Source organism: Asparagus officinalis, chromosome 7, assembly GCF_001876935.1.
Source record: "Asparagus officinalis chromosome 7, Aspof.V1, whole genome shotgun sequence".
In the NCBI taxonomy this organism is placed as follows: Eukaryota; Viridiplantae; Streptophyta; class Magnoliopsida; order Asparagales; family Asparagaceae; genus Asparagus; species Asparagus officinalis.
The window spans coordinates 69,092,792-69,108,254 of NC_033800.1; the positions used below are offsets into that span (position 1 = coordinate 69,092,792).

At 38.7% G+C, this 15,463-nt stretch overlaps 1 protein-coding gene across 1 annotated transcript in view; it reads right to left on the bottom strand.

The window, feature by feature from the left end:
• The window catches only part of LOC109849586 (exosome complex component CSL4), a 22,224-nt gene extending 8,672 nt beyond the window's left edge, over positions 1-13,552 (bottom strand). The window contains 4 exon segments of the mRNA XM_020419435.1: positions 12,343-12,431; positions 12,524-12,598; positions 13,353-13,416; positions 13,418-13,552. Coding sequence (XP_020275024.1) covers positions 12,343-12,431; positions 12,524-12,598; positions 13,353-13,416; positions 13,418-13,497 — 308 coding nt within the window. The 5' untranslated portion in view covers positions 13,498-13,552.

A 15,463-nucleotide genomic window follows, 5' to 3' on the forward strand; every position in this document is an offset into this window, starting at 1 on the left:
TCATATTCCACCAAATTATCCCCTTGTTCTAGCTCATGGATCTTATGTTCATGGTTTAGAGTATCTATTTCAAGGATACCTCGCATTCACCTTCATTCCTCGTATAGATTAACTATTTCACCAAGTACATTTGAGCTAGGTATGTTCTTCGAGAGAATGTCCTTTACTTTCCTGCAAAAGTTTGTATAGCTCTCCTCGTCGTCATTGTTTTGATTGGTCAATACAAAGAACTCTAAGCCATCATAAGACAACTCATAAAACATAACCACTAGTGCCTTTTTTGGCTTGAGACATGAGGAGGTTGTTAAAGAGTTGTTGTACATGGGGTTGGGTTTGGTGAGCGGAAATTGATATTCATGAGGTTGATTTTTATGGAAATGACAATAGGATGATAGGGTTTGGTGGAATGGCTTCCAACTATAAAGCTGTTGAAAACCAGCGGAGGGAGCTTTATGAAGCCCAATCAAACAGACATGGTTGATTTCACAGAGGTTGACAATTGTTTTCTTGAGAAAGAAGATAGGATATTTCGTAGCTAGGGCTGAGAGAAATACGTATTTTATATACATAGCATACTATAGCTAGCTAGTTATTTACTTTTTTTTTGTTTATTTCATAAACCCCTTGGGACTTTGGGAGTTTTGCTAGCTCAATGTAGGTGAGTGCATTAGTTTCTATCTTTCTCTTATTTTTGTTAAGTATAAGATTGAGAGTGATAGGGTTTGGTGCATCTCTCCACCCTAACCCTCCTCCCCACCCCTCTTTTTAAGCTGTTGTCTTTTTGAAGTATATGGATTTTCCTACATTTAATTGATCAACTTATGGGTCAATTGATTACCAATTGCAAGTAAATAGCAGGTATAATGAATATACAGTGCAGTTACTTGTTCTTAGCAACTTTTAGATTCTAAAGAAAGGTTTATGTCATTCAAAATTGATGATATTTGAAAATTAGGAGAAAAATATTATGCTTCAGAATTCACAGAGTAAGAACTAGTGCATTTGAGAGTGGAACTTCAGCATTAGAATCATGATGTTTCTAATCATCCCGAATTACGAAAGTAATATTCAAGACTTAGTGAGAATGAGAAAATCAACATTTTATCCACTTACTGACAATTGGTTAGGCATGTGCATACTATACACATATCAACGTCAACTATAGAACGAACATTCTTAATCATGAAGATAGTTAAGACAAAACTTTGGATCAAGGTGGGAAATGAATTCTAGAGTGATTCCTTAATATTGTATATGTAGCAAGATTAGGGTTAGTTTCTCTCATTGAGAGACCCTCCTTTTATGTTAATGCATTCTTACAACTAGGTCCTTACAACATTGACTAATTCACTTAGTATCTAAATAACTCAACACTCCCCCTCAAGATGGGCGATAGATATCAATCATCCCCATCTTGTTACAAAAGATATTATACTCTCTAGAACCTAATCCTTTTGTTAAACAACCAGCTAACTGCTCTTCTGATTTCACATAGCTCAAAGTCAGAACTCCTCTATTCAGTTGCTCCTTGATAAAGAACCGATCAATCTCCACATGTTTGGTGCGATCATGCTGAACTGGATTGTTTGCAATATTAATCGCTGATTTGTTGTCACACCAAAGTTGTAAGGAGTCTCTTCTAAACAAGCGCAGCTCAGATAATATGTTTTTTACCCACATCAACTCGCACAGACTAACTGCCATAGCTCTGTACTCGGCCTCAGCTGTAGACCTAGCCACCACATCTTGCTTCTTGCTACGCCAAGATACGAGATTGCCTCCAACAAATACACAGTAGCCTGTAGTGGATCTACGATCATCCATACAACCCGTCCAATCAGCATCACAATAGCCTTCAATTCTCAGATGTCCAAAACTCCTGAACCATAACCCCTTTCCTGGGCTTCCTTTAATATATCTAAGAATTCTGCGAACTGTCTCCATATGCTGCTCTCTGGGATCATGCATATATCTACTCACCACACTCACTGCATGAGTAATATCAGGTCTTGTATGGCATAGATATATAAGTCGTCCAACCAATCTTTGATATTGCTCTTTACTCACAGGGTCCCCACCCTCGACACTCATCTTATGATTTTGCTCAATAGGAGTAGATGCAACTCTGCACCCCAACATCACTGTCTCTAAGAGAAGATCCAGAGCATACTTCCGCTGAGAAAGCACTATACCCTTTCGTGATCTTGCAATTTCAATTCCGAGAAAGTACTTCAATTGCCCCAGATCTTTAACTTCAAATTCCTCTCCCAATTTCTTCTTCAACAGTAGGATTTCCTCAGCGTCATCTCCAGTGATTACAATATCATCAACATAGACCGCCATGATAGTGATACGAGTTTTGGAGTGCCTGTAAAACACAGTATAATCACCATTGCACTGCTTGTACCCCATACCACAAACTGCCAACCTGAATCTATCAAACCATGCCCTCGGAGACTGTTTTAACCCATACAAAGACTTCTTCAACTTGCACACCTTCCCAGCTACTTGAGAAGTAGTGAAGCCTGGTGGAATCTCCATATATACCTCCTCTTGAAGATCTCCATGCAAAAAGACATTCTTGACATCTAGCTGATGTAGTGGCCAATTAAAGTTGGCAGCATGACACCAACACTCTAACAGTACTCATCTTTGCTACTGGAGCAAATGTCTCGTCATAATCAATGCCGTATGTTTGGCTGTAGCCTTTAGCAACCAATCTGGCCTTGTATCTGTCGATCTTGCCCTCTGGAGTTTGCTTAACCGTATACACCCACTTACATCCAACAACACGCTTCCCAGCTGGCAAAGGTACCAACTCCCATGTGTCATTCTTCTTCAAGGCCTGGAGTTCCTCGTGCATGGCATTCAACCACCTAGGATCTTGCTTAGCTACCTGCCAGTTGTTAGGTACAGGCACTGAATGCAACGATGCAATGAATGACTTATATGCAGGTGGAATGGATGCATATGAAATGTAATTCGCAATATCAGTATCCCAATTACCAAACTTAGCTGGAGGTTTTCCAGCATTGACTCTAGAGGTTCTGCGGGGCAAGACAGGAGTATCAGAGGTATCAGGGAAGGAATCGTTACCTATCGACTCAGGTGGAGGAGAAGAGCAAGGCACTGGAGAGGAAGAGGAAGGCACTGGAGAGGAGGGACTTGGGTCATCAACATTTGTGGGTACTGACACAGGCACGGGAGGCGGCTCATGCTGCTGTTTCTGTCTCCTCGTGTATACTCTCAGCTCCCCCTGACTTTGACTACCAACTCCTAAGTCACCACCACTACTCGGCGATGTACCATCACTACTCGGTGACTCAAGAGGACATGGAATCATCCCGACCACAATATCATTCCCATTCTCATTCTCCCCCTCACTACTAGCATCAGTAGAACCATCTCCAAACAAGGAACTCAACTCCGTCTTCTCCCCATAAAAATGTTCAAACTCCCGAAAAGTCACATCCATACTGACAAACAGCCTTCTTTCAGTGAGACACCAACACTTGTATCCTTTTTGACTTGATGAGTAGCCAACAAAGATACATTTAACTGCTTGCGGATCCAGTTTACTCACCATCAATCTGTGATCTCTCACATAACATGTGCATCCAAACACTCTTGGTGGAACAACAAAAACATTCGAGCCCAAAAGCATCTCACATGGTGTCTTCATCCCTAATACTCTTGATGGCATCCTGTTGATCAAATAAGCTGCTGTCATAACAGCCTCACTCCATAAAAACTTAGGCACATTCATTGTCAACATCAATGAGCGTGCCACTTCCAGTAGATGCCTGTTCTTACGCTCAGCCACCCCATTCTGAGCAGGGGTGTCTGGGCAGGTGGTTTGATGAACAATTCCCTGATTAGAGATAAAAACTGCAAAACTCCTTATTGACATACTCAGTCCCATTATCTGTTCGAAGAATCTTCACCTGCACTCCAAACTGTGTCTTCACATAAGCCGAGAAATCTTGAAAACATTTGTAAACCTCTGATTTCTGCTTCATCATGTATATCCAGGTCATACGTGAATAACAATCAATGAAAGTAACAAACCATCTAAAACCACTAATAGAAGCAGCAGCAATCATTGCTGTCTCCCTGTCCAAATACCAAAGACCATCACGTCTGATACCAGTCCCAATCCTCCTCCCCGTTTTCTTCTCTTGAAAGACACACAAATCTCGATCAAATAACACGGTGTAATTTAATTGATCAATGAGAGAGCTAACTGAGAGTAAGTTAACTGGAAATGAAGGAACATACAATACTGATGACAAGGTAACAGATGAAGTGCAATGGACCGAGCCAGTACCCCTGATGGGTTGGGATGTCCCATCAGCAGTCTGAACTGTCTCAGGATGCATATGCTTACTCGGATAATATAATGCAAACTCACTAGATGTTCCTGTGACATGCCTAGATGCACCTGAGTCTATGATCCAATCAACATGAGTTTTAGTGGATGCAAGTGCCTGAACCTGTGTACCTTTGTTCGCATGAGCATAACCAATAAAGTTACCAACGCATGTAGTGGTAGCCAGATCCTGGGTGATTTGTCCCTTGCCCTTCGAACTCTCAGCCTGAAGCTTGAACAGACGTAGTTCCTCCAGCTCTGTTATTTTAGCTCCAGTCATCCCAGCAGTAGTCTGAGACTCATCTGCCACAGCTAGGTGAGCAACTCCTTGGCCTACACGCCCCCTGCCTCCTCAACCTGCACGGCCACCAGTCTGACCACGTTCACCCCAGTTCCTTTCTCTGGGTGGCTTAGGGCACATCTGTCTCAGATGCCCTACCTCTCCGCAGTTGAAGCACTGCCTAGTCTCCCCTTTGAATCCAGTGTTATCCGGGTTGGATACCACCAGTACAGACTTCTCCCCTATAAGTCCACCTATCCCAGACTGTAACCTGATACGGCTCTCCTCCTGTATCATGACCGAGACTGCCTTCTCCAGTGGGGTTAGTAGCAATGCCGTCCTCTGCTCATACGCTGGAGCCAAACCTCGGAGAAACAACATGGTCCTCTTCTGCAAAAAGGCCTCGCGCTCCTTGCACTCAGGGTCCTTGCAGCTTGCTAGGGGCGAGAAGTGATCGTGATCGAGCCACAAGCGCTCCAGCTCTGTGGCGTACTCTTGTACAGTCCTCTCTCCCTGGACTATAGTGCTGATAGCCTTCTCGATCTGGAATACCCTCAGGTTGTTCAACTTCTTGATGATCTCCTCCATCGGATTTTTTCCAGTCTTTATCATCGATCCAACTTGTATTCTTGTGGTGCGCAACGAAAAAATTCTGGCAGCACTTTGACAGTACAACAAGATAGATAGATCAACAAGAATTCCTGTTTCACCAAGGAAACAAGAACCAAAAGCAAGATATCTCAACAAAGTGAGATATCAGCTCTTCTCTCATCAGTTCTAGGACTGACTTGTCGAGGAACCTAAATAAACTATTACAAATCAAGAACCTCTCTCCCTTTTTTTTTAATACAGATTTTTTTTTGATTGATCTAATCAGTAACAGTCATCTCCTCTTCCACAAAATCCCCCGAATCTCAAACAAAACCCAAAATCCCCGAGCGAAAAAACCCCCTAAAATCTTCGTCCTAGGGTTTTCCTAATTTCCTCTCTCTTCCGCTTCTCCCAAACCCTAGAACTAGGGTTTTCTCCGTCGCTTCTCCTCGATCCAATGGCCCAGTCCAGCAATCGGCAGCACGAAAGGCCACCCCTCGCCTTCCTCCCCCGGAGGTCAACCGGTCCTCTACGTCCGCAACCTCCCCTCCAACATCTCGAGCAAGTACGACGCGATCCACCAGATCTGCATCGGGACCAACAAGACACTGCTGTCGACGCCAAGAACCTCCGAGGTACCTGATCGTGTTTCGTCGGGATTCAACGTAGCAAACAGGTAACAAGCTCCAACTCCTCGATTGCTCCCCGACGCCAGTCTCCTCCTCCTCCGTCAGCGATCCGTCAGGTTGGAGAAAAAGAGGGAGGCGGCTAGGTTAAGCTCTGATAGCATGTAGCAAGATTAGGGTTAGTTTCTCTCATTGAGAGACCCTCCTTTTATATTAATGCATTCTTACAACTAGGTCCTTATAACATTGACTAATTCACTTAGTATCTAAATAACTCAACAGTATATAGAAAAAGAAACAGTCAAGAAATTTAGCACAAATTCAATCATAGACAAGTTTAGTTCAATGAAAGAATGTCGAACACAACTTAGTTCGTTTGTTGTTTAGAAGATATTATAAATTTTGTAATATGAGAATTGTGGTGCAATCTCTATTTTCTTTATGCTCATGTAAGAATGTACTTTGCATCAATTCAGCATGTAAGAATGTATTTTCTTTATGCTCATGTAAGAATGCATTTTGCATCAATTCAGCATAAATATTTTATAATTTGTTAGTTAAATATGAAACTATGATAAAATGCATATTGTTGTCTACATGTTTAGAAGATTGGAACATGTTGATCCAATGATTCAAGGATATGTTGGTAGGATTCAAATATTCATCAAGATATTTGTTCTTAAAACTTATATTCCAGGTTCAAAGGTCCAAGAAAGCGAAAAACAAAGTGAAGTGGAACGAAGTGGACCGAAGCGGTGAGGCATTGCTCAAGCTTTTTGGGGTTTTAGTGACAAAAAGTGCCAAATAAAAAGTGGTCTAGTTTAAATATGCATAATAGCGTAGCTTTTAATGGAACAATACTAGCACAATAGCGGAGCTTTTAACGGAAGCGGCTAGGATTGGCAACGCTTTAGCCAAAAACAGCGGTGAAAAAGGCCATGATACTTGTCACTGACAAAATGCTTGAAAAATCAGCAAAAGTAACCAAATGCTCAAAAAAGCGGGCAATAGCGGTCTTAATATGCTTTTTATAGGCCTTTTATTCGCTTTTTAAAACGCGGATTTTTATTTCTATGTTGAGACCCAACATAAATTCAACCCATTTTAAACCTATTTTACTTAATAAACACTCAATCTCCTGATTCTCTCTCTCCTCTCATTTCTATCCTATCTGACAAAAACCCAAAACTCCACCACCACCTCTTGTCTCTCTCCTCTCCCCAAATACACTGTCCAAGCTCCAACAACACTCTTGCTCCATCTCCCGCATCCTTCCACCGCCTCCTCTTGATTGAGCTTCATCTCCAGCAAACCTCCTCCGCCTTGACGAAGCCCAACAGTACTCCTGCTCTCCTACTGCTTTTGTAACTCCTCTCCTCACCACAACGAAGCTCCTCCTTACTAGTGTTTTAAATGTCGACCGACATATCAGATTTAGGGCTAATCGACACGATATGAAACTTCATTTTTAGGCTTCATGTTGGATATAATGGACATGTCGAATATGTCGGACAAATATATCGGGGGACATGTCGGTTATATCGGTTGATTTTTCAGTCTGAAAAATTGGTTGATTTTTTTATTTTTTACCTAATCAAGTTTTGGCTTAAATTCGTGATTATCTTAATATTATTTCCAAAGACAAAACCCGATCAGTTAGGGGAAATGAAAAAAAAGACCAAAGTCGTTTTCGTCGCTCATCTTCTTTTTCTCCCTTAATATCAGTCTCTCCCCGAACTATTTCTTTGACATCAATATCGGGCGATCTTCTCTCTCCTAAAATACCAATATCGGACTCCTCTTTTCTCATCTCTTTCCTTCAACATCAACCCTAAGCATCATAAGTTATTTACTTTTTAATATGTTTAGACAATAGAATTTAGTAAGTACATTTAGATTTTATTTATGATATTTATATTACATATATGCACACTATCCGATATGACAATCCAATATTTTTTCATGTCCCCTGACATATCCTCAATTTTCGCTATCCGATATGAATTTTAGTTGTCAGACATGAACCCAACATCCGATATTTAAAACCTTGCTCCTTACCACAGCAGCCCTCTTCCCTACATGTTCTCATCCTCACCATGGATGCCCTCTTCACCGGTTCGACGCAACAGTCCTTTTCACCGTCCTTTCATTTTGTACAGTACTTTATCACGTGTGCGATTGTTATGTCTATTTTATGCTTAGGATATCTATAAATCATCAAATATTCATTTGTAAAATTTTTAGATTTCTTCAATTTTTTAATAATTATAAATTTAAACTGGACCGTTTTTTACTTTGCGCTTTTTGCCTAAAGCCCCAAAAACCTTGAGCAGTGCCTCACCATTTCGCTCCGCTTCCCGCTTTTCACAACCTTGGTTGGAGTAGAGAATTGCGAGTAGTAAGTGGTTTCGACTGGTGGTGGAGGAGCTTGACCGGAGATGGTGATGTGAGCTTCAGTGAAGGCTCAAGAGAATGTGATATCGTGATGGTGAAGAAGCTTACTGGAGAAGGATTTAGAGGTGGATTTAGATGCAGCTTTGGTGGCGGGAGGCGCCAGAGTTACCTAGAGGTGGTGGCCGAGGCGGCTGGAGTGGGTGATAGGATTAAGGTTTATTTTCATCTCGAGTCGCAAAAGCGGAGAGGAGAGAGAAGCTGAAGGTTATACTTAGGAAAATGGATCAGATTACGATCGGGTATAATACAAATCCATGTTTTTTTAAAGCATTGTTAAGCTCTTTTAAGTGCTTATTACCAACAGTTTTATGAGCTTTATGTCGCGTTTTCGAGCAGAAAGCGTTGTCTACCTTCATTTGTTGCTTTTGATGAAAGCATAGCAGTGATGTACCGGTTCCGCCTTTAACCACTTATGCAGCCAAAAAGGGGCTTTTTTCAAAACTGACGGGTTCTTTCACATGTTTACATAAATAAAACTTTATTATACATTATCATATTTGGTTATTTATTTACATACTATGATAGTTTTACTCCCCCCACCCCCAAAACAAAAATTCTTGGCTTCTCCATAGTGCGTATTGAAATTAATGAAGTAGAACAAATTGCAAAGATTTTTATACTGATGATGACTTTTGTAACTACTTCGCGACTTCGTTTACTATGCATAAATAAAATCTAAATTAAGAAAGGTGTTAAGTTTTTTGTTTCCGAAAACAGATGAAAAGTGCGCAAAGGATCAAACAACGCAATATCCACAATCATTAAATGTCTTCTTTGGAACAAAATTGTTTGTATACTCAAGCTCATGGCTCCTTTGTTTTGTGTATTCAAACTTATGGATAGTGAGGTCATTATTATATTTACAAGGCTATGGATAGAGCTAAAGGGACCATTCTAACCTCCTTTGATAAAGATAAAGCTACATATTGCTTAACATCATTAATAAAGAATAGAGATTTACTTGCATCATCCCTTGCAAAAAAAAGTCGGATATTACTCAAATTCGGTATCCTTCTCATCCAAACATTAAGGACAGTGAAAAGGTCATGACTTGTCATGTCATTCATAAGATGGTTTCTCAAGAGCATTAATACTCTGTTTGGATGGGGTTGAATGGAGAGGGGAAATAAAGTAAAATTTGGAGTTCTTTTCAAAAGGAATGGAGGGGAAGGGAGGGATGTGACAAAATTCACCTTACTTACCCTCCAATCTATATGATTTGGTTCTCCCAAAAACTCACCTTACTTATATCCCTCCATTCCCTTAACTAAACTCCCAAACATTATATCATATTTCCCCTTCCCTTTCTTTCACTTCTCATCTCCTATTTTTTTAACCAAGAATAGAGATTTACTTGCATCATCCCTTGCAAGAAAAGTCGGATATTACTCAAATTCGGTATCCTTCTCATCCAACATTAAGGACGGTGAAAAGGTCATGACTTGTCACGTCATTCATAAGATGGTTTCTCAAGAGCATTAACACTCTGTTTGGATGGGGTTGAATGGCGAGGGGAAATAAAGTAAAATTTGGAGTTCTTTTCAAAAGGAATGGAGGGGAAGGGAGGGATGTGACAAAATTCACCTTACTTACCCTCCAATCTATATGATTTGGTTCTCCCAAAATTCACCTTACTTATATCCCTCCATTCCCTTAACTAAACTCCCAAACATTATATCATATTTCCCCTTCCCTTTCTTTCACTTCTCATCTGCTATTTTTTTAACCCCTCTTTTCGTTTCCTTCCATTAGTAAACTCCCAAACATAGTGGAAGATAAAAATTAAGGGGCAAACGTATATTCAAAGACAACGTAGGATCTTTAGCCTAAATATAACCATTAGATATAAATAAATAAATAAGCTCTTCAGGTAAATTATAAATTTAAATTTTCAATTTTCAAATTCTACCATTTAACCAAGTATTTAGAAAACAAAACATCTCTTTATTGAATTTGATAACTGATTGGTGCGAGTCTTATGGTTACTTTCTCTATATGTACAAAATTTTGTCATAAAACATGTCACAAATAGTTCCTCTAACTTAAGAAATTAATTGAGTACTTTCGAGCAAGTATGTTTAGTTTAGTTTTAGTATGGCAAAGTTTTAATATTGCAGTATTTTTGAGCAAGTACGTTTTGTTTAGCTTCAATATTGTAGATTAATGATTAGAAGAGAATAAATTGGATGGTTGTCAGACTTAGTGTATTGCAAATATATTCGAGCTCTAAAAGAGAAATTTGATTAGGGAAATATTATTGACCCATCAAAGTGAATGATGTGGATACAAGTCATTAGTTTGAAAATTTTAATACTGCAATGCAGAAAATGACTTGATCCATTAGGAGAATGATTTAGCATAGAGTACCATATAAAGTGCAACAAAAGCTGGCAAAATGAGTTAAAATTTGCATCAAAGGTTAAGGATCTTAAAGTGGTGCATCTATTGGTTCTTGCTTCATCTTAGAGGAGGAGGGAGTAGATCTCAAGTTAAAAGAAAGTTGAAAGAGAACTAAGACTTTAACTACAACACGAAGAAACTCAAGATATTCCTACTTACAGATCAGATGATGATACATGTACGGATATTTCTCTAGACCGATTTATTATTAAGTCTACTTTAAAACTTTAATTCTAGTATAAATTATAAAATTGAGTTTCATTCTTTTCAAAAAAATTATATGTGGTGTGTGCATCACTTCATTTAGGAGCACGCATGGCCTTACACATAGCACGTATTAAGGACGTTGCACCTTGATTGTGCCTGGTGCATTGATAGCACTAGAGCTTGATGTAATGTTAGTGACATTTATATGCCCAATATGGAGGAAACTTTGAGCTTTTACAAGTCATTGTATAAAGTAGATGCTTTTGTTATAGCGTTACGTGATTTAGAAATTAGAACTTTAACAAGAGGATCCTATTTATTTAAGGTTCCTTGTGCTACAAGAAAATACTGTAGCATGAATTTAGGAGAACAAACCGAATTAACCAAATTCATGATCCCATAGTAACGCTTTGACTTTTGTAATAAGTAATGTGTTGTTCTTAAAAGCTATAATAGGGAAGTAGTAAAAACAGAAAATGAATGAACAGTGAGATTTACTAAAGAAGTGCTTGTAGTAATCATTTGATTGAAACCGACTTTAGCACTCTCTTAACTACCACTCTTTAACTCTTTTACATTACTTCTCTTTCCTCTAAAATCTTCTATGAACTTTAACATCGATCTAAGCCGGGAACCAAGTCCTATTCACTTGGTCACTACTGATTACAAATCCTTGAAAGGTTCCTCTTTGGATTTCGTAGACCCTTACCCTTAAGCAGATCTTGGAAAAAGAGTTCGTCATTCAATGTCTTCTATCTCTTAGTTACTAACAAACCTATACTACAATCAAGGTAATAAGTTCAAATTTTTAGATATAAACCTCAAAATGAGGATATAAGATATTTATATCATACTTAATTTCTTTCAGAATTTTTCTTATCTTCATCTGTTATTTAAAGTTCAGTGCTATCACAAGTTTAAGTACTAGACAAAACAATGGATTTGGTTGCTTTTACTTAGGCGTTGTCCACTTATACAAAGAAGAAAGAACAAAAGAAAACATGTACATTATAAAGAAAAAAATTAAGATTGGGTATTCGATATACATGCTTGACGTCAGATATACCCTAAAGAGGCCGAGAGATGTGAGCTAAGACAGTGAATTGAGTTAGGAGGACAACTACAAAAACTTATATTTTTATTCAACTCCATTATCTCAAATTTAAATATGTTTCATATTAGTTAAAAGATAAAAATTTCCACAATTCTTTCAGTATAACTAACACAGAAATAAAGATAGGACGTAAAACTAACAAATTGCTATGTAAAGAAAGTTTCTACTAATTTCTATATGGTAATCTAACAAGAATAAGGTTTTTGCAAGTTTTTTAATCATATTTCATTTAATCATATTTCCTAATTCACCAACATAAAACCTAAAGATAATTCTCTAAGATAAGCATTGCAGTAAGTACCTTATTGTGCCAGTGAACTTTTCCCTCACAGATTTCGATCCTACACACATTATATCTGCCGAAGCCATTCTTCCCATAACCTTTGTCACCTATAAAATAACCAATCAAAGGATCCATAAATACAATTTCACAAATTTTCAAAAAAAATTACATAACATTTTCAAAATAAAAAAAAACTTACTCGAGCGATAACAATGGATCCTGGCTCAGGGACGGCGCCATGAGATTTGTGACCGATGACTTCTACAGTTGAACGCTGCAAAAACATATAAAAGGGACAAAATTATAAAATTCAAAGTTTGGAAAGCCTAATTCTTGCTATGGATAAAAAAAGAAAAACACTAATTCTGAAGTTAAAACCCTGAACCAAAGGTAATGAACCTCGTCAATGGAGTTGATGGCTGCAAAACACAGTTAAAATTTATTTTTTTAAAAAATGTTCGAATATCCTAACCCTGGGTCTCCTTGTTGATGGAGTAGGTCGCCAGAAAACATCAATAGAACAGGAAAGAATTATAAAAATTGAAGTTCGGAAACCCCAATTCTGACGCAAAACCCTAATCCCTACCCTTGTACATGGAATTGATCGCTGAAAAACAGAGTCAAAATGAAAAATTATAATAAAAAAACGAAGTTTGAAGAACCTAACTCCAAATCTAAAACCCTAAACCTGTACTTGTCGGTTGAGCTGATCACTGCAAAACATCAATTAGAAACGGAGAAATTATAACACTAAAAGTCTGAAAACCGTAATTCTGACGCTAAAACCCTAAACCCTAACCTTGTACCAGGAGTTAATCTCTGCAAAGCACAGTTAAAAGGAAAATTTATAAAGCCCGTAGTTTTAAAAACCTAATTTTGAGGCTAAAACCCTAACCTTGTCGATGGAGTTGATTCATACAAAACATTGATTAAAACAAGGAGATGATCGACTTGATTGATGAAAAAATCGATTAAAAACACGAAATGAGAAATTAGGGAAACGGAGTTTGAAAACCTTAAACCCTAACCTTGTCGGTGGAATCAGATTGAGGAGGGATGATGTTGCGGTGACCGGTGAGCGATGCGTGGATGCCCTCTGCCGGCGATCAATTCAGTGGAATCTCCCAAAACCTCACCAGGGGTGACCATATCGTCTTCGACGTCCATTGTCATTCTTCTTCGCTCTCTCTCTCTGCGAATATTTCGAATGGAAGTAAAAGTGGGCGTTTTATTTTGTAGAATGGGATTTTTATATTTAACTTTAGATTTTTTTTTAAGGATACACGGGGGAAAATGTGTCCAGGAACCAAAAGTAGTAACCTCATGTGACTGAACCTTTGTATTTTTGACTCATGTGATTTAGCCTCAAATACACATGGTATTTGTGTTAAGACCCCAAAGCAGCGGCCACGAGAAAAGCCCATCAGAAGTTACAAATTCACCATTTGATTTAACTGAACTAGGTAACTATGCCCCTCCTTACCCAAGTACTCTCTCTCTTCTACCACTGAGGAGCCACCGAAATTCTCGAACCCCAAAAACTCGTCGGATTTCAATCTTGGTTAGGGTTTTCGTCGTGAAAATGGCGTCCAAGGAAGCAACATCTGTTAACGATTATGAAGTCGATCATCACGATGAACGGCAGGACAAAGTCGGAGCCAGATCACAGTCTTCGGTCGCGCTATGAGAATCATCTGAGATTGGCAACGCAGAGGAAGCCACTCAAGCTCTTTCGGTCATGCGAAGTGGTGCAGTAGAATGGCGAGGCAAGAAAAGAAGAACAGCAACGGCTCGTTCCAACGAACCCAAACCTAAAAAGCAATAAGTGCTAGGCTAGGTTATCCAATATTTGGGGACTCGACGAAATTTTCCTTAATTCCATGTTCAAGTTAAGTGTTAGGTCTAGAACAGTGCATAACAGTCCATGCTAGATCTAATTGGAGTTCATCTTCTAATTTCGTGTTAGTTCTACAACAGTGCATAAAAGTCCATGTTAGTTCTAAATTGAGTTCATCTTAGAACAGTGTTAGGTCTTAGAACAGTCCATGTTAGTTCTAATTGGAGTCCATGTTAGTTCTATAATAGTTCATGCTAGTTCTATTAGAAGCTCGGTCGTGTTAGGTCTAATTTTAGTTCACGTTAGGTCTAATTTAACTTGAATATTTGATTTTATTTTCAGGGAAAAAGTTGGTGATGCTGATGCTGGTGAAATAAGTCTAACCGCCAATATTGAGGCTTATTGGGAATTTATGAAGCGTCTTGCACCAAAGATTTGTATGTGGGATAGGGATGCGTATTGTGGAACTATATTTGAGCACTATATACTATTTGGAGCTCCTGCGCCTAATCGCCCCACACTTGAGTTGGTGCTGAGCTATTATGATGGCGATAGTAACACATTTTCTATCCCTGATTCAAAAACTGGGGAAATAAAATTTTTTAAATTTGACTTAGAATGGGTCCATAACCATACCTTTTTCCCTCTTCATGGGGAAATCCTTTCTACCAATCGGGACTCTAAAAACATAATCTGGGTGAAATACTTTGCTAAACTTTTCAAATCTGAAGAGGGGAAGAAGTTAAAAAAAGCACCAATTACCCATCGAAAATACATTGAAGATCAACTAGAAAGTCTTGTGGAATCTATAGAAAAGAAGGATATCCAAGACTTTGTTCTGCTGTAAATTCTTTATCAATGTTCTATGATATGGTGCCCCAGAAGCGGGGAAGGTATCCCTAGACCACTACTCAAGTACCTGGATAGCATTGAGAGGATCAAAGGAGTTGCATGGGCTCAATTTTTTTATACAGAGATTATTAGAGGCATTAGAGTTACTTTGGAGGGCTTGAAAAAGTCAGGAGTTACATATGTTCCAGGTTGCATGCCACTATTGTGTGTAAGTTCCATGTTAAGTCTACTTTGGTTCATTCTAGTTCTAATTGGAGTCATGTTAGTTCTAATTTATACAATGTTAGTTCTAATTGCATTCATGTTAGTTCTATTGCAGTTCATGTTAGTCATATTTGTTGTTCATGCTAGTTCTAATTGGAGTGATGTTAGTTCTATTTTATACCATGTTAGTTCTAGTTGAATTCATGTTAGTTCTATTGCAGTTCATGTTAGTCCTATTTGCAAGTT